Source organism: Gorilla gorilla, chromosome 6 (assembly GCF_029281585.2).
Source record: "Gorilla gorilla gorilla isolate KB3781 chromosome 6, NHGRI_mGorGor1-v2.1_pri, whole genome shotgun sequence".
Classification (NCBI taxonomy): domain Eukaryota; kingdom Metazoa; phylum Chordata; class Mammalia; order Primates; family Hominidae; genus Gorilla; species Gorilla gorilla.
In genome coordinates, this window is record NC_073230.2 from 126,573,645 (window position 1) to 126,600,268 (window position 26,624).

The 26,624-nt window shown below is 35.5% G+C and overlaps 1 protein-coding gene across 1 annotated transcript in view; it reads left to right on the plus strand.

Moving 5' to 3' along the window:
- CFTR (CF transmembrane conductance regulator) overlaps positions 1-26,624 on the plus strand; it is a 184,252-nt gene that overhangs the window by 126,274 nt on the left and 31,354 nt on the right. The window contains exons 22-24 of the mRNA XM_063708070.1: positions 882-1,109; positions 3,896-3,996; positions 16,826-17,074. Of these exons, the coding sequence (XP_063564140.1) occupies positions 882-1,109; positions 3,896-3,996; positions 16,826-17,074 (578 nt within the window). The remainder of the gene's footprint in view (positions 1-881; positions 1,110-3,895; positions 3,997-16,825; positions 17,075-26,624) is intronic.

Below are 26,624 nucleotides of genomic sequence, written 5' to 3' on the forward strand. Positions count from 1 at the left end.
GTAAAAAAGCTATAAGAGCTATTTGAGATTCTTTATTGTTAATCTACTTTAAAAAAATTCTGCTTTTAAACTTTTACATCATATAACAATAATTTTTTTCTACATGCATGTGTATATAAAAGGAAACTATATTACAAAGTACACATGGATTTTTTTTTCTTAATTAATGACCATGTGACTTCATTTTGGTTTTAAAATAGGTATATAGAATCTTACCACAGTTGGTGTACAGGACATTCATTTATAATAAACTTATATCAGTCAAATTAAACAAGGATAGTGCTGCTATTACTAAAGGTTTCTCTGGGTTCCCAAATGATACTTGACCAAATTTTTCCCTTTGGCTTGTTGTCTTCAGACACCCTTTCTTCATGTGTTGGAGCTGCCATTTCGTGTGCCCCCCAACTCTACTTGAGCTGTTAGGAAATCACATTTTGCAGTGACAGTCTTAGTGTGGGTGCATTTTCAGGCAATACTTTTTCAGTATATTTCTGCTTTGTAGATTATTAGCTAAATCAAGTCACATAAACTTCCTTAATTTAGATACTTGAAAAAATTGTCTTAAAAGAACATTTTTTTAGTAATAATTAATTTAGAATTAGCCAGAAAACTCCCAGTGGTAGCCAAGAAAGAGGAATAAATATTGGTGGTAATTTTTTAAGTTCCCATCTCTGGTAGCCAAGTAAAAAAGGAGGGTAACTCATTAATAAAATAACAAATCATATCTATTCAAAGAATGGCACCAGCGTGAAAAAAAGCTTTTTAACCAATGACATTTGTGATATGATTACTCTAATTTGTCTTTTTCAGGTACAAGATATTATGAAATTACATTTTGTGTTTATGTTATTTGCAATGTTTTCTATGGAAATATTTCACAGGCAGGAGTCCAATTTTCACTCATCTTGTTACAAGCTTAAAAGGACTATGGACACTTCGTGCCTTCGGACGGCAGCCTTACTTTGAAACTCTGTTCCACAAAGCTCTGAATTTACATACTGCCAACTGGTTCTTGTACCTGTCAACACTGCGCTGGTTCCAAATGAGAATAGAAATGATTTTTGTCATCTTCTTCATTGCTGTTACCTTCATTTCCATTTTAACAACAGGTACTATGAACTCATTAACTTTAGCTAAGCATTTAAGTAAAAAATTTTCAATGAATAAAATGCTGCATTCTTATAGGTTATCAATTTTTGATATCTTTAGAGTTTAATAATTAACAAATTTGTTGGTTTATTATTGAACAAGTGATTTCTTTGAATTTCCATTGTTTTATTGTTAAACAAATAATTTCCTTGAAATTGGATATATATATAGTATTATCCCTGTTTTCACAGTTTTAAAAACCAATGCACACAGATTGTCAGATAGCAATTCTGTGATTGAAGGGGAAAAATGTCACCTCTTCATACTCATATTGGTGAAGGGTCCTAGCTTCAAAATTAATAGATCCCTAAAGAGGGGAAATGAAACATCCGCATTTACACACACACACACACACACACACACACACACACACACACACACACACACACACAGAGTTCCTCTTGTCGGTAAGTTTTGTTTTTTTTCAATCTCTACTAGATAAAATTTGTTATCTAATTGTGAGTTTTACACAAAGAAAAACTGTCACAGAAAAGAAAGACAGTGTCACATTTTTCAAAAGAAAAAGAAGAAAAGAAAGTGCCATGTTTTTCAAATACAAATGTTCTGGATTGATTTTAGCATCTTTAGTGAAAAACAAAGTATTTCATAATAAGTAAAATAAAAATCTATGTAGGTAAATTTGTTTCTCTAATTTAAGAATTTGAATTTCTGAGTATTTATGATAAGTGTTGAAGTAACTTGTTATATGTGACAGTGAATACTGGCAGAGCAAATGCCAAATCAATGCCAAATCTGTAGGATCATTTGATTGTAGGAACAGAATTCTACTCAAACCAAAAGCAGGCATTTGCTGGAGTTACAGAAAGGCCTCATGGAACACCGAGAAGGTGGTGCCATTCGACTCTTAAAGAAGCTGCAACAGGCACAAGAGAGTCAGCTGCAGCTCTTCTTCTTGAGTCTATATCTGTCCTGGATCCATTCCTTTTTGTGGCTGCTTCATTCCTTTCTCTCTCTGAAGATTGGTTTTTCTGGTCTACCAGGGCTATGCCACATTGACTTTATGTAGTGTCTCCATTCTGGCCTCCTGAATTTACAGGAGAGTTCCTCTGTACAAACTCAAAGTCCTGGAGAGAACAGAAAACAGCTTCCTTTTGGCTCAGGGGTCCAACTGCAGTCTACTCTGCTGCTATGAGGATAGTGGGTTCACCACCTTTGTTGTTCTCTCAGCTAGGGCAGTGGGAAATGACTCTATGAAAGGAATATACATGGGCAGGCAAATGTACTAATCCTCATCAGTACTGTAATTTTAAGCAACTTTAAAAAATTCTTTTAAGTTATTTGAAAATAAGATCAAAGAAGGCTGAATTACATAAATGAAGATTTGTTAACAATTAATTCAAACCAATATAACACATGCTATAATATGGTTGAGTGTGATTGAGTCTTGATTTATTAGGGGCAATAATCAAAACATTTAACAATCATTATAGTACAGAACTTACCAATCAAATCAGATGCTCAGCCAGAGTGGATGTTGGCCACCCAGCTATTATTATCCCTGGCTCAATTGGTCTTCAGCTGTGTTAACTTGCAAACATTAATTAACTATCTAAGCCCCTCATTTTCCTCAAGTGTAAATAGACACAATAATATTACCTATTCCACAGGTGTGGGGTGAATAGTAAATGTAATAATTTGTCCAAAACACTTAGTATAGTGCCTGGTCCATGGTAAATACTAAATAAATGTTATCTGACTTATTATTAAAATTTTATCTTCTCAGCTTAACCTTCAGAACAGTAATATATTGGGGTCTAGATAAATCTTACCTATATGAAAATAATTTAATACTACATGCAGATATATGCTGTGTATATTATGTCTTCTGTTAGAGGAATTGCAGAAACAAAAATTTCAATTAATAATAAGATGAATTATTTCTCCTAATTGTAGAATCTTTTGACAATTTTATCATGCATTACAGATGTAAGAACTCTTGATTTGGGACTTGATAGTCTAAGTTTATAATAATTTAAGAACATTCCTCTTAGAGAATTTTTATGGCCATAATACTGAACACATGAATTTTAATTAGCGGTCCTTTTTAGCCCTAAAAAAAATTTATTGTAATTAAACACTTAAGTATTGTTCTTCCCGGGTACAGTAATCTTTTTTTTTTTTTTTTTTTTTTTTTTTTGCATAGAGGGTAATCTTTTCTCTTTCCAAATGGCAGAACTGTTAGTTTTCTGACTGTCCGGTGAAATTCTAAGTCCACTTACTTCCCAATAGCATGCAATTAGCAAAGGTCCTCCTTGCAAAGGCACAGAGCACACCTAAACATCTTGCAGATGCTGTTTGGACACTCTTCCCCTGCTTTTGGTCTCTTTGTAAAGCAGCTCATCTGGATACAGGATCTCTTTTCCCCATTGCCCATTCTAATATTTGTTACCGTTATTACTTATAGAATAATAGTAGAAGAGACAAATATGGTACCTACCCATTACCAACAACACCTCCAATACCAGTAACATTTTTTAAAAAGGGCAACACTTTCCTAATATTCAATCGCTCTTTGATTTAAAATCCTGGTTGAATACTTACTATATGCAGAGCATTATTCCATTAGTAGATGCTGTGATGAACTGAGATTTAAAAATTGTTAAAATTAGCATAAAATTGAAATGTAAATTTAATGTGATATGTGCCCTAGGAGAAGTGTGAATAAAGTCGTTCAAAGAAGAGAGAAATAACATGAGGTTCATTTACGTGTTTTGTGCATCTATAGGAGAAGGAGAAGGAAGAGTTGGTATTATCCTGACTTTAGCCATGAATATCATGAGTACATTGCAGTGGGCTGTAAACTCCAGCATAGATGTGGATAGCTTGGTAAGTCTTATCATCTTTTTAACTTTTATGAAAAAATTTCAGACAAGTAAAAAAGTATGAGTAATAGCATGAGGAAGAACTATATACCCTATATTGAGCTTAAGAAATAAAACATTACAGATAAATTGAGGGTCACTGTGTATCTGTCATTAAATCCTTATCTCTTCTTTCCTTCTCATAGATAGCCACTGTGAAGATCTAATACTGCAGTGAGCATTCTTTCACCTGTTTCCTTATTCAGGATTTTCTAGGAGAAATACCTACGGGTTGTATTGCTGGGTCATAGGATTCACCCATGCTTAACTGAGTGGTGCCAAATTGCCCTCAAGTCTGTTGTACTGATATATATCCCCATCAAGAGAGTACAAGAGTTCTCATAGCTATGTATCTTCAACAATACTTGGTGTCTGGTAGATGTGAAGTGATTACTAAAAATATAGGGAAGCTGCATACATAATTATTGGCTTTTGCTGTTCTCTTACATTAATTTCTTATTCATGTTGATTACTGATTTGTCACCTAGTTTTTTCTTCCTTAATTAATTTGTAGGAATTTATGAATTATGGATTGATCATCAGCTCTATACATTTCAAACATAATCCCTCAGTCAGTGGCTTGGCTTATAGAGTCTTTTGATGAAAAGAAGCTTTTAAATTTAATAAAGTTCAAATTATTGTCTTTTCCTTTATGTTTTGTGCTTTTGGTATCTTGATTAAGAACTCCTTCCTTATCTTGGGTTCTCAAATTTAGCAGCATAACATTTTCATACTATTATTTAAATTTTTTTCACATTATTTAGTGATAGCACCTTTCTTATTCCTAAAGTGTTTATCATTGTCTTCTGTCTTTCTGCTTGATAAATATTGCCACACATTTGTATACTTTATTAGTCTGTACAAAGACCACATTTTAGTTGTGTTATTTCTCTTGTTTTGGTTTTCTAGAATGCAGAGCCATTAATATTATAGTAATGCTTATGTGCTAATACCATATCAGGGGCACAAATCCCATTGCAGCGGGACTGAGAAATTAAAGGAAATGATGCACATTTACTCATTTTTGTTTAAAAAATCAAATGCATATTTTTCAATCAGACTATATGGTTGGTCTGGATAGCGTCATCATTGAATTTTTAAAGTATTTTTGTACTACTGTATTTAAAATTATTCATTCACCACTGCTTTTGTAGATGGTTTAGAAACCCAAGTTAGGAATGACTGTGCAACACTATTATTATACTCTTTTTAAAATTATACTTTTTGCTTAAGTTTCTTTCCTTGTTCTCTGAGACAGTGTTCATGTTCCCAAACCACACACATTTATTCAGCTATAAAATTTGTATGATCAACTCCTGTCAGAACAAACATCATTATAAAAAATATCTCCAGGAAAAAGAAAACCCTTTTAATGCTCTCTTCTGGTCCATGTGTCTTCTTATTTTCTTTAAGCATTTTCATAACCCATTGAGCTGTAATTTAATTGGAACATGATTTATACTAAAGTTGGTTTCTTTACCTTAAACTTTTTTTTTTTCAGTTTGATCAGCTCTCTTTAGCTTCTGTAGTTCGGTCTTTAATTCCATTCCAGTACGCTTTTGGAGTTGGGTCTCATAAATGCATAGAAATGTTTCTGTTGGAAAACAGCAGGAGAATATTAAATAAATATTGTGCTTACATCTATTTAATTCTTTGCCCAACTTTCTACAACTTTGACTTTACATTTAAGCTCCTCATGCACTTACATGTTTCTTTACCTAAAAACATCTTTTCACCATGGGTGTGTACAATTCCTTTCTCTTTGCTGTATTAATTTTCTTGGTTTACATAGTAGCCTCTACACATTGATGTCAAAACCTCTGTTTGGTGCATTTCTACTCTGCATGTTCAATCTCCATGAAAGTTTCTGTAAGGTATTTTCATTCCTCTAGTTTTTCACATGTGCATCCTGGCTTTGTGACCTGTGCTTTGATATCGTGCCTTTCATCTTGTGGCATTGAAGGATCTTTGCAAGGACCTATTGTGTTATAATACAGTCTATGAAAAATATCAATATTTGCATTTGATCACATTTAAAAAATCACATTCTTTTGTTTGAATATCAAAGCTAATATGTGAGTGATTTCCCTGTCAAATAGCACAAGTAGCCTTTCCTGGGTGTTCATGGGCATTTATCTGGTTAATGATTCCCATCATAGTGCTGTTACCCATGCCATTGCTAAACTTATACAGTAACTTTTTTGTTTTCACCTCAGCATATGTTGAGAGTAGGAAATAGATAGGACTATGCCCTCAAATTTTACGTTTATATGATGTTAATCCTAAAAGTCCTTGTGACTTCTGAAGTAAAAACTCAGTGTTGTCATTTTACTTACTGAATTGTTAGCTGAATTTAGAGTTGAGTTTACAATGGAGTAAACAAGGTGTTTAGTTTGATGTATGCTTTTAGTCTTTCAGAAAAAAAATGTTTATACTTGGAAAGAATAGTTTATTTACCCATCTGGCCTAGTTTAGACAAAAACACAGAGTCAAATGTCAACAGAATTCTGAAGTTATAAAGATGACAGTGTGGCTTTTTTTTTTTTAACCTTCCACCTGGTGCTTATGCCCAAGTGCCTAGCTTTCTTTAGCTCTCAACTAATAAAGGTAATGTTTAGATAACATTTAACCTCAAGTTGCATTGTGTTTATGATCACATATCTCAAATATTGGTACATGAAACTGTACAACAACCTTTTTTATTAGATTTTCCTACGAAATTCCTTATTATATTCCCTAAGATAGCTTTTTCCCACCTTCTTCTTCCTTCTCCCTTCTCAGGTGCTCCAATAATTCCAACCCCTGCAGCCAGTGACTTTATTATATCTTTTTTAAAAAATCTAAAAAAAAAAAAAATTGATGCAACCAGGAAGAATTTTCTCATTTCTCTCCACCAGTTGTACCAGCCTACTGCACCTCTCCTCATGCACCACCTTCTGCCTGTGTTCTTGCTCCTATATTCAGGAGCAAGTAATATGCAATACCTCCCTCTTTGTGGGATCTTTCTCATTAGCATAAAAATACTTTCCCTTGATCTCCAGCTACTACCCCATTTCTTTGACCTACCTATAGCAAAATATTTGAGAAAGGACCACTTTCCATCTTTTCCTCAATCTACTTCCATTTTTTTCTCAATCCACTTTCATTTCATTGTTCTCCTCAACCCATTCTTTCCACAACCTACTTCATTTTATTTCCATCAGCCCCATAACTCAGGATCAACATCTTGCCAGAGCCAATTTCCTTGTCTCCCTTAACAGCTCCAGCAGTATTTATGCCATGGACAAATTATTCTTCCTGTGATACTTTCTCTCTTGCTTCCGTGACACTACTCCCACTTCATTTTCCTTCTACCTCTCTGGCTCTTCCTTGGTCCCTTTTCCTGGCCCCTTCTCTCTTTCAGATCTCTAAACATCAGCTATATCTCAGCCCTGTTCTACTGACACTCTCTAGCTGTTATTTTCTAAACCCATGTTTCAGAAACCATATCTTAATGAATCTTGGAAGGCCGAGGCAGGCGAATTACTTGAGGTCGGGAGTTTAAGACCAGCCTGGCCAACGTGGTGAAACCCCGTCTCTCCTAAAAATACAAAAATTACCTGGCCGTGGTGGCATGCACCCAGCTACTTGAGAGGCTGAGGCACAAGAATCGCTTGAACCTGGGAGGTGGAGGTTTCAGTGAGCTGAGATCCTGCCACTGCACTCCAGCCTGAGCAATAGAGGAGACTCCATCTCACACACACACACACACACACAAAGAAAATAAACCATCTCTTGATGAATCATAAATTTGTGTCTCTAGTTTAGACCTCTATCCTGCTCTCTAAATGATGTATCCAACTATCATCTTGACACCATCATATGTTCATAAAACACAATTATAGAATATCTTTCAGTAGGCTTGACATTTTAAGGCATGAGTTTCTGTTCAATATCTCCTTAAAATATACCCAGGGTCTCAGGAGACTATTCAAACAGGACAAAGCTTCTATTCTACTTACTAATGTGTCTGGCCCTATTTGGCAGGTTGGATAAAAAGTCATCTGAACATTGTTACTTTATGAATAATATAGTTTAATAGTTTGTGAATCACCCCTGCAATTTAAAAAATAGTAAAATTATCAGAATCTAATTTAATAATTCCTATTGGAACACCCCATGTTAGGGGATTTCCAGTTATTTCAATTGATATCTCAATGTTTTAAAAATTGTTTATTTCTATTACTAATTCACTGTTTATTTTAACATAAATTGTGGCTATCTATCTCTATTCATTTCGATTATATTTCTCATATCATTCTATAGATGGGGTGAAAAGAAAAGTGTTAATTTTTTAAAACTCCATACCTCAAATACTATATGAATTTATAGTTGTTATTGCTAAAGCAATTATCTTATATCTTTTCCTCCAAAACAAAGTTATGTGCTGGTTTATTTTCTTTGTACTCATAAGATGCCTTCCATTTTTAGTAACATAAGTCTTGTCTTTCTCCTATTCTTAGCTACTTAAGCATTATGTAGCTTAAATAAGCACTAAAGATTCCTATCTGTATGAACGAATAAAGATTAAATAAATAAGATCTAGAAAGGGTGACAAGGTGATGCTTCAAAATGAACCATACCAAGCCATCTAGCGATTGATAAATTACTCACACTCATAATCACATTGTTGGAAAGAAGCCATTGACAATTCAGTTTGTTTCACAACTGTCTATCACATAGTGAGCACAACTAAAAGACTACTTTTGTCTTTTACTGCTTGTTTTGTTGATCAAGTGACTGATTGTACAATGACCAACAAGAAGTCTGATGTGTAGAGAAAAGGGGAACCTGGCTTTTCTGCCTTACTCCTGATGCCTAATTCTGAGCATGTGAATATTATTCTGTTTCTTTAACTCTCCAAGTGAAGCAGCAGATAAACCATCCTTGTTTCCATTAGCTGTCTACCCTGTTCAACTGTGTGTTTCTAATAACATAAGAATAAGAAAGCCACCAGGGTGAGCAGGGAAGGCAATGAATCTGCAAGGCTTGTGGATAGATTTCTGTTAGTGAGGCTCTAGAAAGTTCTTCCAAGATTGATGCAATCTGAGAAGAGTTTTCTGTCAATACAAACTCCCTCGGTTTCTTCTTTGTCCTTTTATTGCCTGTGTTTGTTTTGGGTTCCAGTAAAGATCAAGTGACTGATTGTACCATGACCAACAAGAAGCCTGATGTGTGGAGAAAAGGGGAACCTGGCTTTTCTGCATTACTCCTAATGCCTAATTTTCTTGTACTGAAAGTAGTTTTTGCTGTAAGAATCTGAGGGGAGGAGTCATTTCTTCAATTTTTTTTTGGTCTCCTTTTAATGGTTTCTTGATCATGTCCATCCTTATTTTTCTGTTTTCACAAATTTTTGTGGTATATTTTCCTCTCATGACCTCTGTCTCAAGACTTCTTTCCATCCATCTCTTCTCATTTCATCCTGTAGAGTGTCTGTGGTAAGAGCCCTGCATTCCTCTCTGGCCTTGCCATGTGTGGCCTTGGGCAAGTCCTAGCCTCCTTGAGGGTCTTATTTTTCTCATTTGTAAAATGAAACAGTTTGATGAGAAGTTTTCTAAGGTTCCTTCAAGCTTTGACAATCTCTCTCTTCTGGATCTTTTTCCCATGAAAAATTTCAACTCTTGATTAGCATGTAGGCAGGGATTATTCCACATCCTTATAGGAATCACATTTCTGCTACTGTCCCTGAATGCTAGAGTCCATTGATTAAGTTATTCACTGCTGCAATTGTCAGAGCTGATCAAAGAACTCTGAACCAGTGTGTTACTAGAACTAACAAAGAAAATGCCATTATGATGTTCTAGAGTCTTGAATTAGTAGAAGAGGTTTAATAAGAACCCTAAGGGATTGCTGGAATGTTAAAAACAAACAAACAAACAAACAAAAAGGTTGAAAAGTTTAGAAAATTCACTGGTCTTTGTGCCCATCATTTTACTTCCAGGGTTTAGATAATCTCATTTTTGCAATGAAGGAATGGATTAGATCACAAGTTCTCATCCTAGTAGCACATGCAGAATCTTTATAAAAACACAGAGTAGCCAGGTGCGGTGGCTCATGCCTGTAATCCCAGCACTTTGAGAGGCTGGGGCAGGTGGATCACTTGACAATAGGAGTTGAAGACCAAGCTGGTCAACATGGCAAAACCCTGTATCTACTAAAAATACAAAAATTAGCCAGGCATGATGGCACATGCCTCCCAGCTACTGGGGAGGCTGAGGCAGGAGAATCGTTTGAACCCGGGAGATGGAGGTTGCAGGGAGCCGAGATAGCTCCACTGCACTCCAGCCTGGTGACAGGGTGAGACTCCATCACAAACAAAACAAAACAAAAGAAAGCAAAAACAGATTACTCAGGGTCCACTAAGACCAGTGAAGTTAGTTCTCTTGGTAGGGGGCAGGGTGACTGAGCATGATGTTTGTAATTTTAAAAGTGCTCCAGGTGATTCTAGTGTGTATCAAGCAAGACTTGTGAACCACTGAACTACATGCTAAGATTCATTTTAGCTCTGATTTTCTGTGAGTCATAGCAGAGGGCTCAGCAAACTTTTTCTATAAATGCTAAGATAGTAAATATTTTCAGCTTTGTGGGCTGTATCGTCTTTATGACGACTCAACTCAGTCTTTGTAGAGCAAAGCAGCTGTACATAATATGTAAACTAATGGGAGTAGCTAGATGTGTCCTGTGGGCCATAGTTTTGCTGACTCCTAGTCTATGTCATAGAATTTCCTTTTGAATTGATGGACCACCAGCAAATGATTTTTGTCCTGTACCAATCAATGATACATACATAAATCTCTACAAGACATGTAAAGGATGAGGCTTAATGACAGAGTACTTTGGGGAAGACACAATATTGCAAAATTAAGATGCTTAGAGAAAAATCATATTAAAATAGTGAAAACTGTGAGAAGGTATTTTGATTTGTTGTTTTGGATTCCTCTTTTTGCAAATTCTTTTGAAATATTTTCAGTGGAAGCTACATAGATCCAATTGCATTCACCAAGCTAGATTGTAATTAAGCTCCAGAGTAAGTAATAGATTTGATGAGTGATGTCCGACCTTTTACATGGAAGAGTAAGTTTGAGTCTTCCTTTGCCCATTGACACACTTAGTACCATGTTTACCAAAGTTCTTAGTTATTGAAATGGGCACCAGCGTATTTTGAAACGTTGGTGTTAACTTGGGATATGCCTTTTGTCATGTTGCAAATAGATTTTGTTTCTGTTTTGTGAAGATCACCATCTCTGTCACTTCTGATAGAAAAAGTGACACTGACTTCTCAAATGATTTGACACAGGTTAAAATATGTAAACCATTTCTGTAGAGAGCAAGCTGTAATAATATACTAAAGGGCTAGGTTTATAGTATAATATAAATAACTCATTTATGCTGTTAATAATTTATAGCAACATGGCATTTGACTGACTTTTTATGTGCTCTAGTCATGTAAGTAATAGATGTGGAAACATAGACCAGAGTTTCAAGAACATGTTTTGGGCAGAGTCTGTTTTCTTGCTATTATCTCTTAAGTTTATGTTCATGGCCTAAAGATTATGCTAATGGATCTGCCTTGGTCTTGGGTGTCAGGTCTGTGTTAGTGAGTATTGAAAAGCATAGTTTTGCCTACTGGGAAGGATTTATGATTTAAAAGCCCTAAATCTTCCCTTTTATGTACTTCATACTTAGAAAATTTTTCCTGTAAACTGTGTGACTTTTTTACGTTGTGCCAGTTTTCTAGATGACTCTCGTCATATTTATTTCTTGCAATCCTTCTATAACTATCAGTTATGAAGTCTCTTTATAGTGTTGCCAGCCAGGTCTCAGGTGTGTGAAATGTATTTTCTATTATGGCTTTTGGGGTATGATGGCACATAGTTTGGGTGTTAATGCCTAATCTTGATGTGCTGGCTTCTGAACAACCAAAAGGATGAAAGGAAATAGAACAAATATTTTTGTGAGGGAGAGGAGTCTGGCTTCTTGACTTACTCTAGAAAAAGTCTGTAAGCCTCCTCTTCCCTCTTTGTCACACAAAGTGACAAGGAAAATCAAGAATTGTTTTCTTCTTGGCTTAAATGCATCCCTTATAAAGTAAGGCTGAGATAAGGCTGTGAAGCTATCTTTTTGTCAAGACTGTCATAATTCCAAAACACTTTGTTCTTCTAATGCTTAGGTTAGTAACTTTAAACATTTTTATAAAGATAGTGAGGTCCAGTTTTAAGGATTGACCCCTTCTCAAGGGGCTCAGAAGAGGTTTTGGAGAATAATAAAATTAAAAAATGAAACCAATAATTTAAACCAGATCATGATCCTTAAGAAAAAATCCCATCAAATTTGGGCTAAACTCTAATGTACAGAGGTCTGCACAACTTATGTCAAGTATTCTTCCCCACAAATGAAGAATGGGGTTCATTGTGTCATTGGTTGGGTCTCATTTTGGCTTCATCTTCTATTTCTCAAAGTCTAAGAAAAGTGCTCCTACCGAAGTAGGGGTTGGCTATCATGAGACTTTGCTGCTGGCAGGCCAGCTTGCTGCTCTAGACAGAGATATCCCTTGATCCTCTTTGGACAACTCTTCTGTGCACAGGAAGCAGCAGGCTGGGGTTAAGGAGTTTGCCAATCCAGTCATTCTTATAATTGCTGAATATGAATTTCTATCCAGTACTATCTAGGTAGCTACAATGGCACAGCAGTTTTTATGTATCAGGTGAAAATGTTTAATAGGCACTCTAAATGAGAGAAAAGGTTAAGTGAGGTTAAAAGCTCAATGAAAACAAATAGATGAGACTAAAAATAGTTCAATAGGTTGTAACTTCCGTCTCATCCAAATAGCAATGAATATTTTGAGGCTGAGGCACTGAGGGGTAAAATTGCAGCCTGGACTACTTGCTAATGTAGACCTGCAGCACTGTCATTCTTACTGCACAGACACTGCCTTCTGCATAGGAGATAGAATAATGAATTCATTTATTATTAACAAAGATTTATTAAGCGACTGCATGGTACTAACCGCTAGATGGAGAGGGATGTTTTGAACTGTCCATTGTTTGAATATAACAAGGAACGCTTTGAACGAGGTTACTATAATAGGCAGAATTTGTTTAACATGAAGCCTATGAGACATAAGCCACGGGTCTCCTCACATGCAGGAACTCCTTTGAAGGCCCTATACTTAATTTTATATGCATAATTTGGATTTGGATTCTTTTTTTTTTTAAGAGTTCCCCAAATTACTTAAGCTTCAGGCTCCACAAAACCTGGATCCACCCCTGGTAGCAGCTATGAATCTTTGACTATGAAATTAAGTGTACAAGAAATATGACTTTACTTTTTCTGTGATTGAGTTTATTTTCTATTTGAGCACACATTCCACTGAGTGAAAGAAATAATATCATTGAATTCAGAGATTTTGCTGGGTTCTAAGTGGAGTTTATAGAATGCCATGATATTAGGGATTAAGGAGTGTGTTGCCCTACATCATCTTTTGTCCGTGCTCACTGTCTCTGAGGCACTGATGTTCCTATGTGACCTAGAGGGGCATGGTCCAGGTAGATGGAGTCTGTCCTTCTTGTTCTCACTGTGAGCTCCCGCTTGCTGAGCCTTCTTCAGCTTCTTCCATGCCCCTGAGGGGTAAAAAGATTCAAATCTGAAGCTATATCAAGTCATCTGTGCATAGACATTCCAAGCAACCATGTTCACTCTACTGCTCCCATGTCATGCAAGGCACAGGAAGCTTCACTATGGCATGAGTATTTCCTGGGCTTTGCCTTGGAGTTCAGGCACGGGCCTCCTTTGTTCTAAAATTCCCCAAATCTACTTGAGGATAGAACCAGGATTTGGTTGCAAGGCAGAACTTTTCTTAGAGGACCTGGTATCTAAACCCTCTTGTTACCCCCATTTATGGACCCCATTTAATGGGTGAGGAGAGTGACTGCTTCTAATCCATCATAATTTTGTCTATGGCTACTGTTTTTGCATAAACACTATGTTTTGAGTCCTTAGGCTTTGGCTTTTGGTGCTTAATGGCCAATATTCACATGGCTCAAAATTTTCAAATGATCCATATCTGATTTGAGTTTCAAAAGCCAGTTTTTGAAACTTAAATGATCAGAATTGATTTGTTCTGCTCTGGTTCTGATGTGGCCTCTCCTTCCAGAGGTACAGGAAGTAGAATATCCAAGGTGGAAAGCCCACAACTACAAGGAATTGGTTAGTAATTCATAATGTTAGCTGTCCACATCTATTCAGTATGGCATTTCAGTGGCTGCACAACTGACCATGGTGAAAGTGTCTGCACAAGCCACTTTTTCTTCCTGTCAGAAAATGTTCTCACCCACTGAATTGAATGACTGTCTGCTCATATGCTGTGAATGAGTGCCCAGTCTTAAGATTAAATCACATGTTCTTGGCTACGCATATTTGGGCATGCTGTGGGGAGTTACAATAGGCTGTCTTAGAGTCACATTAAGCAGCTAGACTGTAAGAAAGACAATGAGTTGGAAAGTTACATTTTCTAAATTTGATTGGTACATTCCATTTGTCACATTTGACATTAGAAGTTCTGGATTCACCCTCTATGGTGAGCTTCACTAATGGAGAATGTAATTTGCAATGCTCAAACACAAGTCCTAAACAGAAAACATTGTATATTACATTCCAGTGCTACCAAAATAGTGGTTTTGAAAGTCCTTATTTTCTAATACTACTATGTGTAATTTTGAGCCATTTAGATAGCAACAGTTAAATGTTTTATAGATTGTTTGGAAATATTAAAATGTGAAGGATTTTTGTTATATAGTGTCTTTCCTATCTTGCTTAATAAAATATAAGTTTAGAATTGTGTATAGAATTAACATGCAAAGATATCAAGTCTCAACTTTATACAGTTAATCTACATTTGTGTATACCCTTCAATTATTTCAAGAGAGGGATACTATTCTTATGCAGGATAAATACAATAAGATATTTTAAATGCATTTTAACTACATCTCTGGCAGTTTCATCTCAATAGTAGTTGTAATTTTATCTCCCAGACCTTATTATAGACTAGCAGCTCTCTATGAAAATTACTGACAGTGTAAGAGTGTATTTTAATTCAAAGTTAATCAAGAATGACTGAGTCAAGAGTTAGCTACCCCTGAAAGTAACTCATAATTCAGAATTTAAAATATTACATGTGGAACAATCATGACTATATGCCTTTTACTTTCTCTATCATTATTTAGGTTGTGGGCTTTGGGTCCTTTTCACATCCATTAACAGTGGGCTTGACTTCAAAGGATTATTTTCTTGAATCTTGAATAATTGCTGAAGACAATTTGAAGATATTTTCAAGATGAAGGAAACTGAAGCACAGAATCACTAGAGTGAAAAAAGAACTTCACAAACAGTGCAGGCTTGATCAATGGCATGGGAAAACAGGCAATACAGTTAGAATTGCTAAGATGGAATTTTAACGTTCAATTAAGGATCTATCTCTAAACTCCTCTGCTTTATCCACCAATCATTCCATATTAAAGATGAAGAATTGTTCCCATTTCACCTTTTGATAATGAAAAATAGAAATAACAGAAGCAAATACACTTTTGCCCACATTTTTTTCCAAAAAGAATAATTTTTGAAGTCTAAACATTTGGTGTAAATAAGATGATGTGTTAATATTGTAAAGGAAAGCTAGTTAAGTTTTTGACTGAATAAAGCCAGCATCAATAATTACTAGTAAGACTAAAAATAAGAGCAGTAAAATTGTGTCTAATCAGCTACTAATATCTGGGAAGGATTGAGCCACAGGATCAAAGATGATATCTTTTAAAAATAGAAGTTGAGTGAATTCAGTCTTCAAATTCTTTCTTTTTATTCATTTATATTTATTTACTCATTAGTATATTCATTCCTTTATTCATTTATTGTTCAAATATATATTGGGTACTTATTATATGCCAAGTTGTTTTTAAAATCACATTCCAAATTCCTGTAAGTCATAATTATTCAGAGATGTATGTTTTTTTTTTAAAATTGAACACCTTTAAAAATTATCGAGTCCTTTTATTTCTGTATGCATTAAAGATAAACTTTACTAAATGTTACATGAATAGATTTATAAAGCAGATATTTAATTTCAAATATAACCCTTATATGCAATTATATTTTCCTTAGCACTAAAAATGAATATTTAAGTAATTTATATTAAAAGTGTAATTATTTAACTGCAGATATACGCCAATGACTTAAATTGTTTAAAGATTATAGCAAAGTTGTTTAAAATTGTCTAATCATGAAGAGTTCACTTAACCACCTGGTTGACACATAAAATTATAGTTAGTTACTAAGGTAGTTCGAGAGAAAGAGAAGAATCTTCAGTAGTGGTTTTGAGGTGTGGTACATTTTATTATAATATACCGGTTGTACAGCATTGTGCAGTGCTGCTCATAGTAGAAATAAATTTTCTCTTTGATGTCATCTATTCCCTTGAGAATAGTTTGGCTATTTATGTGTGGCTTACATAACTGAGAATTAGGTGATCACAAAAATAAACAGGCCTATACAGAGCCCATTTATATAAGTCCTGTTTGTTTCTCTTCGGTTAAACTTTTAATTATATCCAATTATTTCCTGTTAGTTCATTGAAAAGCCCGACAAATAACCAAGTGACAAGTAGCAAGTGTCGCATTTTACAAGTTATTTTTTAGGAAGCATCAAATTAATTGTGAAATTGTCTGCCATTCTTAAAAACAAAAATGTTGTTATTTTTATTTCAGATGCGATCTGTGAGCCGAGTCTTTAAGTTCATTGACATGCCAACAGAAGATAAACCTACCAAGTCAACCAAACCATACAAGAATGGCCAGCTCTCGAAAGTTATGATTATTGAGAATTCACACGTGAAGAAAGATGACATCTGGCCCTCAGGGGGCCAAATGACTGTCAAAGATCTCACAGCAAAATACACAGAAGGTGGAAATGCCATATTAGAGAACATTTCCTTCTCAATAAGTCCTGGCCAGAGGGTGAGATTTGAACACTGCTTGCTTTGTTAGACTGTGTTCAGTAAGTGAATCCCAGTAGCCTGAAGCAATGTGTTAGCAGAATCTATTTGTAACATTATTATTGTACAGTAGAATCAATATTAAACACACATGTTTTATTATATGGAGTCATTATTTTTAATATGAAATTTAATTTGCAGAGTCCTGAACCTATATAATGGGTTTATTTAAAATGTGATTGTACTTGCAGAATATCTAATTAATTGCTAGGTTAATAACTAAAGAAGCCATTAAATAAATCAAAATTGTAACATGTTTTAGATTTTCCATCTTGAAAATATCTTCCAAAAATATCTTATTGCTGACTCCATCTATTGTCTTAAATTTTATCTAAGTTTCATTCTGCCAAACAAGTGATACTTTTTTTCTAGCTTTTTTCAGTTTGTTTGTTTTATTTTTCTTTGAAGTTTTAATTCAGATATAGATTATTTTTTCCTAGTTATTTACTATATTTATTAAGCATGAGTAATTGACATTATTTTGAAATCCTTCTTATGGATCCCAGCACTGGGCTGAACACATAGAAGGAACTGAATATATACTGATTTCTGGAATTGATTCTTGGAGACAGGGATGGTCATTATCCATATACTTCAGGCTCCATAAACATATTTGTTAATTGCCTTCAAATCCCTATTCTGGACTGCTCTATAAATCTAGACAAGAGTATTACATATTTTGATTGATATTTTTTAGATAAAAGGTAGCTGAAAACTGAATTTTAAAACTTTATCTCTCTATGGTTAATTGCAAACACAGATACAAAAATATATAGAGAGATACAGTTAGTAAAGATGTTAGGTCACCGTTACTAACACTGACATAGAAACAGTTTTGCTCATGAGTTTCAGAATATATGAGTTTGATTTTGCCCATGGATTTTAGAATATTTGATAAACATTTAATGCATTGTACAAATTCTGTGAAAACATATATATAGGATGTGCGAAAAGTCCCTGTGTATCATGTGAAATGGCTTAAAACAGAACACCATAGGTATTCATATCAGTGAATACCATAGGTAGCTGAAAGTGTTTTTTCCTGGGGTCACCAAGATGAATGCCAAAAGTGATATCATTATTATAAACAATAGCAAGAATAGGTTGGTATAAACCTGGTAGAAAGCCTTGATAAATTGACTTTCTCTCCTCCTGACATCCTGCCACCCCTTTGCTTTGCTGATGCTCATTTGTCCACTAAATTAAATTCAAGCAAGCCCTAGTAAAGTGATAGAATTTGTGGAGTCCTCATTAGTATAGGAAGTTTCCCTGATGTGAGATTAGTAATTAGAGATGTAGCAAAATGAGAAAGAAGTAATATGCTTAGGTATTTCATTTTCTCTGAACCTGTATATGCAAAATAGGCCATGTGTGTTCAGTAACTATTCACTGCAAGGCACTCTCTAGGTACTTTGGGGGAATTGGAAATTACTCACATAAGGCTATGGATTGTGCCATTTGTCAAAAGACAGAATGACAACAAATTTAGTTTAAAGATCTCAGTCAGCTTTATTTTCTATTCTAGATTTGGACAATCCTTCATTTCACAAATTGGAATAAGTGTTCCAATAGGTTGAGCAAAGGAGCTTGGCTTTATAGACCCAAAAAACGGGCCAAAGGAAGCAGAAACAAAGAACAATAAGAGAATTGGTCATTTCAAAGTTACTTTTCTTGAAAGGTGGGGACAAGGAGACAGAATAATAGAAAAGTCACTGATTGGTTAACATTGGATTAAGAATTAAAACAGAGGAAACTTTAAGATTGAAGTTTGAAACTGACTTGTTTGGGAAATCAGGCTGTCTTCTTTCTTGATTTCTTGGAAGGCCAGATAACAACTGAGTTTTGCTTTGGTGAACATGGGTGATTCCATTTTTACTTTTAGTTTGGTCTGTTGAGGCCTTGTGAGAGAGCTTAATCTAAAACAATGACTTCCTACAATTGTTGTTTGACACATCCAAAGAGGGACTCTAATATTTATTGAGAGCTTATCATATCCTAAGTACTGTTTAAACACTTTTATTTGCTATTACATTTGATCTTATTATAACTCTAAAGGCAGATATGATTGCTTTTATTTTCCACAATGGAGGAAACTGAGGTTCAATTAAGTAAGGAAGCAGGGATCTTAAACCCAGATACCATTGCTCCTCTTTAAAGGTGGAAGAACAGAAAACATGGGGCAGGGGAAGAGAGAAAGTTTCTATCCCAGGAGATGATAATCTAAAAGGGAAAACGTAAGATCCACTGAAACCTGAGGCAGATTTATTGTGGCAATAACAAAGCTTAAGTTTCACAGACCTTCATTTGCCTGAGCCAACTTTGAAGGCCCTGTATCTAATTTTGTATTTATAATTCTATAATCTTTATTCTTGAAAAGAGCCCTCCCTCCAAATTTACAAGCTTTGGGCCCCCAACATCCTTGAAATGCCCTTGAATAAGAGATATCCAGGTAAATGCTATGGGAATTCAGAGGAGGAAGCAGTTAGTATCAGTTGGCGGAGAGTTAGGCTATTAAGAGAAGGTTTTATACAGGAAGTGGCATTTAGAATGAAGCTTTGAGAACTGAGCTGTGTATTTGAACAAGTAAAGGTGGTGTTGCAGAATTTTGCTCCTTAGTTCAATTAAAAACCCGGGTTCTTGTCACATGATCCGGAAAATTTAGGCACACAGATACATTGAAGCATGAGTAGAGCAGGATTTTATTGGGCAATAAGGAAAAAAAATAAAACTCAGCAAATCGAGATGGAGTCTTGCTCACAGATTGAATCCCAGGCCACCACACAGGAACTGAAGAGATCAGGCTTCTCCCCTGCATAAGGTGCAAATTCCCCATGGCTCCACCCACTTCCCCTTAGTGTGCATGTGGGGCTCCAGTCCACGATGGGCATGCCAAGACAAGCCTTGGGCAGGTTCCCTCATCTGTGCAAAAGCATCTGATGTAAACACTTGAGGGGTGATTCGGAGATTCTCTGGGACCCTTTTTTTTTTTTTTATCTGCCTAGGCATTTGGCTGTCTCAGTGGGTGGGAAAGGGTGCTCCAGGCAAAGGGCATAACATGAGGCAAGGGGCATGCACAGAAAACAGTGACTGGTTCAGTCAGGTTGGGGGATGCCAAAGGAAGTAATGGGAGACAAGATTGGAGCAAGATATATAAGAGATTGTGGATTTTTTTTTCTTTTTTATCTATATAAATACAGAGACAGGGTCTCACTATGTTGTCCAGGCTGGTCTCAAACTCCTGGCCTCAAGTGATCCTCCCACCTCATCCTCCCAAAGTGCTAGGATTACAGGCATGAGGCACTGTGCCCAACCTCCAATTTTGGATTTTGAGAGCTAAAGCAATATAGTCGAAAACTCAGATAATCCAGGTAGATTTTGCTATTAGGTGCTATTTGGTTCCTGGTACAGAGCTAAAACCCTTGGAATTTCCTAAGTGATAAGAGCTACAGGAGCATCTTTTGTTACATGTTTCCCCCCCTAGTTCCTGAAATAGCTCTAGAGAAATATAAGTGAATAACATCCTTTGTTATTCATATCAAGCCCCTATCAACCATACCCCAGTTTCTATTTATGAGGTGGCTTTTGGGAAGTCCCTAAAGACAGGAATGGGGAAAGACTGGTTGTCAGGGGGATGGGTTGAAACTTTCAGCTACCCCCCTTGACCTCCAGGGAGAGATGAGTGGCTGAAAATTGTGTACAATCAACAATGGCCAGTGATTTAATCAACCAAGCCTATGTAATGAAGCCACCCGATAAGCCTTAACTGGAACTTTTTTGGAGAGCCTCCAGGCTGGTGAAGACATTGAGGTGCTCAGAAGGTGCTTTCCAGAGAGAGCACAGAATCTCTGTTCCCCTTCCCACTTTCATTTTGCTATGCATCTCTCCCATCTGGCTGTTCTTGAGAGGTATCCATTTATAATAAACTGGTAACCTAGTAAGTAAACTGTTACCCTGAGTTCTGTGAGCCATTCTAGCAAATTATCAAACCTGAAGAGTTCATGGATACGTGCAATTTACAGATGCACAGTCAGAAGCACAGATGACAATCTGGGCTTGCCATTGGCATTTGAATTGTGTTAGGAGGCAGTCTTACAGGAATGAGCCCTTATCCTGTGGGGTCTATGCTAATAACAGACAGTTGTCAGCATTGCTTGGTGTGGAAAACCCACATTGTTGGTGTCAGAAGTATTGTCAGTAGGATAGGGAAAACAGTTTGTTTTCTTTTTTTAGTGGTCTTTGGTCATCTTCAAGAGCAGGGCTTCTCAAAGTGTGGTCCTTGAACCAGCATCACCTGTACCACGTAACAACTTATGAGAAATGTTCATTCTTGGGCCCCAACAAAGAATTAAAAATTCTGAGGGTGTGAACGGGGTTTGAGTTTCAGCACAACTTCCCGACCATGCTGATGCATTCTTGCCCAAGCATGAAAGCCCTCCCTTGTTTAAGAATGCCATTAGGGCCGGGTGTGGTGGCTCATGCTTGTAATCGAGCACTTTGAGAGGACATAGTGGGAGGATCACTTGAGCCCTGAAGTTCTAGACAAGCCTGGGCAACATGGCAAAATGCTGTCTCCACAAAAATCACAAAAATTAGGTGGGCGTGTGTTGTGTGCCTATAGGCCCAGCTACTTAGGAGACTGAGGCAGGAGGATCGCTTGAGCCCAGGAGATAAAGGCTGCAGCGAGCTGTGATGGCACCACTACAGCCTGGATGACAGAGTGAAACACTGTCTCAAAAAAAAAAAAAAAAAAAAAAAAGAAAAGAAAAAAAAGAAAAAGAAAAAAGAAAGGAAAATGAAAAAGAACGCCATTAGGTATAAAGGAGCGATGGTAAAAGACCAGTTGCAAAAGGTTAGGGAATGGGTGGTTACTGATATAAGAAGCTATGTAGAACACTAGTGTTGGTGGCAGGAAGTAGAAAGCAAGAGCACTGCTCTGTGGGGGATGGTCATAGCAAATGCAATATGGAGGCATTTGCCTCTGCACTGAGGAGAAAACTATCTTTTCCAAGATAGGAGGAAAGGAGATAAGTGGAGTTAAAGAGAACCTTTGAGCACAGAGTTGGGAAACTGAAGGTATTTGTGTTGTGCTCCCTCAATCTTTTAATTCAACTATAAGCTAAACCCATGAAACTTGAGTAGTTTCAGTTATCTGACTTTTTTCTTCTCTTTTGATACGGTGTTGGCTATTCTGGGTCTTTTGCCTCTCTTTATGTACTTAAGAATCAGTTTGCCAATGTATGCAAAATAACTGGCTGGGATTTTGATTGTGATTGGCTTGAATCTATAGATGGAGTTGGGAAGGACTGACATCTTGACAATGTTGAAGCTTCCTATTCATCATTATGAAATATTTCTCCATTTGTTTGATTCTTTGATTTCTTTTATCAGAATTTAGTTTTCCTCATATAGTCTTTTTAAATATTTTGTTATATTTTGTTCAAGTATTTTGTTTTTGAGGAATGCCAATGTAAATGGTATTGTGATTTTAATTTCAAATTCCAATTTTTCATTGCTGTTATATAGGAAAATGATTGATTTTTTTGCATATTAGCCTTATATCTTTCAACTTTGCTATAATCAATTATTGATAGTTTCAAGGATTTTTTGGTCAATTATTTTGAATCTTCTACATAGATTATCATCATCTGAACTTAGTTTTATTTCTTCCTTCCCAATCTGTATACCTTTATCTCCTTTTCTTATTTCATTAGCTAGGACTTCCAGTATGATGTCGAAAGTAGTGGTGAGAGGGGATATCTTGGTCTTGTTCTTGATCTTAGTGGGAAAACTTCAAGTTTCTTATCATTAAGTACGATTTTAGCTGGAGGGTTTTTGTAGAAGTTTTTTTTTTTTAAAGTTGAAGAAGGCTCCTTCTATTTTTAGTTTGTGATTTTTAAAAAAAAGAATCAGGAATGGGTGTTAAATTTTGTGAAATGCTTTTCTGCAACTATTGATTTGAGCACTTTATTTTTCTTCTTTGGCTTGTTGATGTGAAGTACATTAATTGATTTTTGAATGCTGAATCAACCTTTTGTACCTGAGATTAATCCCGTTTGGTTGTGGTATATAATTATTTGTATACATGTTGAGTTCAATTTGCTAATACTTTTTGAGAATTTTTGCATTGGTGTTCATGAAAAAAATATTGGTGTGTAGTTTTTTGTGACATCTTTATCTGCTTATGGTTTTAAGGTAATGCTGGCCTCATAGCATGAGTTAGGGAGTATTTCCTCTGCTTTTACATTTGAGAAGAGATTGCAGAGAATTAGTAAAATTTCTACTTTAAATATGTTGTGGAATTCACCAGTGAACCCATCTGGACCTGGTGCTTTCTGTTTTGGAAGGTCATTAATTATTTTAAAATAGATATAGGCCTATTCAGATTACCTATTTTTTCTCATGTGAGTTTTAGCAGATTGTCTTTCAAGGAATTGGTCTATTTCATTTAGGTTATCAAATATGTCAACGTAGAGTTATTCATAGTATTCTTTTATTATCCTTTTAATGTTCAAGGGATCTGTAGTGATGTCCCCTTTTTTGTTTTATTGATATTAGCAATTTGTGTCACATCTTTTATTTTGCTTTGTTAGCCAGGCTAGAGATATCTCTATTTTTGATGTTTTTGATGAACCAACTTTTTGTTTTATTGATTTTCTCTGTTGATTTCGTGATTTCAATTTCATGATTTTTAAATTATGCTTACATTTGATTTAATTTGATCTTCTTTTGCTAGTTATCCAAGGTGGAAGCTTATATTGTTAAGATCCTTTTGCATTCTTATGCATTCAATGATGTAAATTTCCCTCTAAGCACTGCTTTTTCTGCATCTCACAAATATTCATGAGTTGTATTTTCATGTTCATTTAGTTTGAAATATTTTTAAGTTTCTCTTGATATTTCTCTTTTGACCCATGTGTTACTTAGAAGTGTGTTGTTTAATCACCATTTTTAAAAATTTTCTAGCTATCTTTCTGTTATTGATTTCTAGTTTAATTCCATTGTGGTCTGAGAGCATATATTGTATAATTTTAATTTTTATAAAATTTGTTAAGGTGTGATTTATGGCCCAGAATGTGGTCTAGCTTGGTGAATGTTCCATGTAAGCTTTGGAAGACTGTGTATTCTGCTATATTTGAATGAGGTAGTCTATAGACATCAATTATGTCCAGTTGATTGATGGTGCTGTTGAATTCAACTATGTCCTTACTGATTTTCCACCTGCTAGATCTGTCCATTCTTTGCAGAGGGACACTGAAGTCTCCAACTCTAGTAGTGAATATTCTATTTCTTGTTACAGTTTTATCAACTTCTGCTTCATGTCTTTTGATACTTGTTGCTAGAAACATACACATGAAGAATTGGTATGTCTTTTGGAGCGTGACCCGTTTATCCTCATATAATGCCCCTCATTATTTCCTTGCCCTGATGTCTGGTCTCTCTGAAAGAAATATAGCCTCTCCAGGTCTCTTTTGGTTGGTGTTAAAATGACTTAACTTTCTTTATCCCCCTTACTTTTAGTTTATATGTGGTTTTAAATTTAAAGTGGGTTTCTTGTAGACAACAAATAGTTCAGAGTTGTTTTTTGATCCACTTTGACAGTCTTTGTCTTTTAATTGGTATATTTGGACTATTGATATTTTAAGTGATTATTGATATAGTTAGATAAACATCTACTATATTTATTACTGTTTTCTGTCTGTTACACTACTTGTTCTTTGTTCATATTTTTATTGTCTACTCTTTTTCTTTCCATTGTGGTTTTAATCGAGCAGTTTATATGTTTCCATTTTCTTTTCTTAGCATAGTAATTCTTCTTTAAAAAAACATTTTTTAGTGGTTGCCCCTAGAGTTTGCAATATACATTTACAACTAATCTAAGTCCATTTTCAAATAATACTAAATAATTTCATGTGTAGTGCAAGTACCTTCTAATAATAAAACACTCCCAGTTCCACCTTCCAGTCTCTTGTATTATAGCTATAATTTAGTTCACTTACATATATGGGTATACCTAAGTATATACATTATCATATTTATGATTGAATATATCGATGAAATTATTTTGAAAAAACTGTTATCTGTTAAATCAATTAAGAGTAAGAAAAACAGAAGTTCTAATTTTATTATAAAATGAAATACCTTCATTTATTCATTCTCTAATACACTTTCTTTCTTTATGTAGATCCAAGTTTCTGACCTGTATAATTTTCCTTTTCTCTCTTCAGCTTCTTTGAACATTTCTTACCAGCCAGACCTACTGACAACAATTTTCCCCAATTTTTGTTTGTCTGATAGAGACTTTATTTCTTCTTGACTTTTGAAGAATAATTCCACAGGGCACAGAACTCTAGATTGGTGATTTCTTCCCCTCAAACCCTTAAATATTTCATTCCACTGCCTTCTTGCTTGCATTGTTTCTGAGAAGTTAGATATAATTCTTATCTTTGCCTTTCTATAGGTAAGATGTTTTTTCCTCTGGCTTCTATCAAGATTCTTTCTTTATGAACATGATATGCCTTTCTTTTTGAACATGATATGCCTTTCTTTTTGAACATGATATGCCTTTGTGTCGGATTTTTTTTGGCATTACTCTGCTTGGTTTTCTCTGAGTTTCTTGGATATGTGGTATGGTATCTGACACTAATTTGAAAAATTCTCAGTCATTATTGCTTCAAATATTTCTTCTGTTCTTTTTTTTCCTTTATTCTCCTTCTGGTATTCCCATTACATGTATGTTACACTTTTTGTAGTCATCCTGCTGTTTTGGATATTCTGTTTTTTTCAGTTTTTTTTTTCCTTTGCATTTCAGTGTTGGAAGTTTCTATTGACACATTCTCAAGCTCAGAGATTCTTTCTTCAGCTATGTTCAGTCTACCAATGAGTCCATCAAAGGCATTTTACATTTTTATTACAGAATTTTTGACCTATAGAATTTCTTTTGATTCCGTCTTTGAATCTCCATTTCTCTTCTGCTTTTCATCTGTTCTTGCATGTTGCCTACTTTTTCCATGAAAACCTTTAGCTTTTTTTTTTTTTCTTTTTGAGGTGGAGTCTCACTGTTGCCCAGGCTGGAGTGCAGTGGTGTGATCTTGGCTCACTGCAACCTCTGCCTCCTGGGTTCAAGTGATTCTCCTGCCTCAGCCTCCCAAGTAGCTGGGATTACAGGTGCCTGCCACCATGCCTGAGTAATTTTTGTATTTTTAGTAGAGATGGGGTTTTATCATGTTGGCCAGGCTGGTCTTGAACTCCTAACCTCAAGTGATCTGCCCACCTTAGCCTCCCAAATTGCTGGGATTATAGGTGTGAGCCACCATGCCCTGCCTTTAGCATGTTAATCATAGTTGTTTTAAACTCCTGATCTGTTAATTCCAACATCCCTGTCATATCTGACTGTGGTTCTGATGCTTGCTCTGTGTTTTCAAATGGTGGTTTGTTTGTTTTTTTTTGCCTTTTAGTAAGCCTTGTAATTTTTTATTGAAAGGTGGACATGATGTGCTGGGTAAAAGGAACTG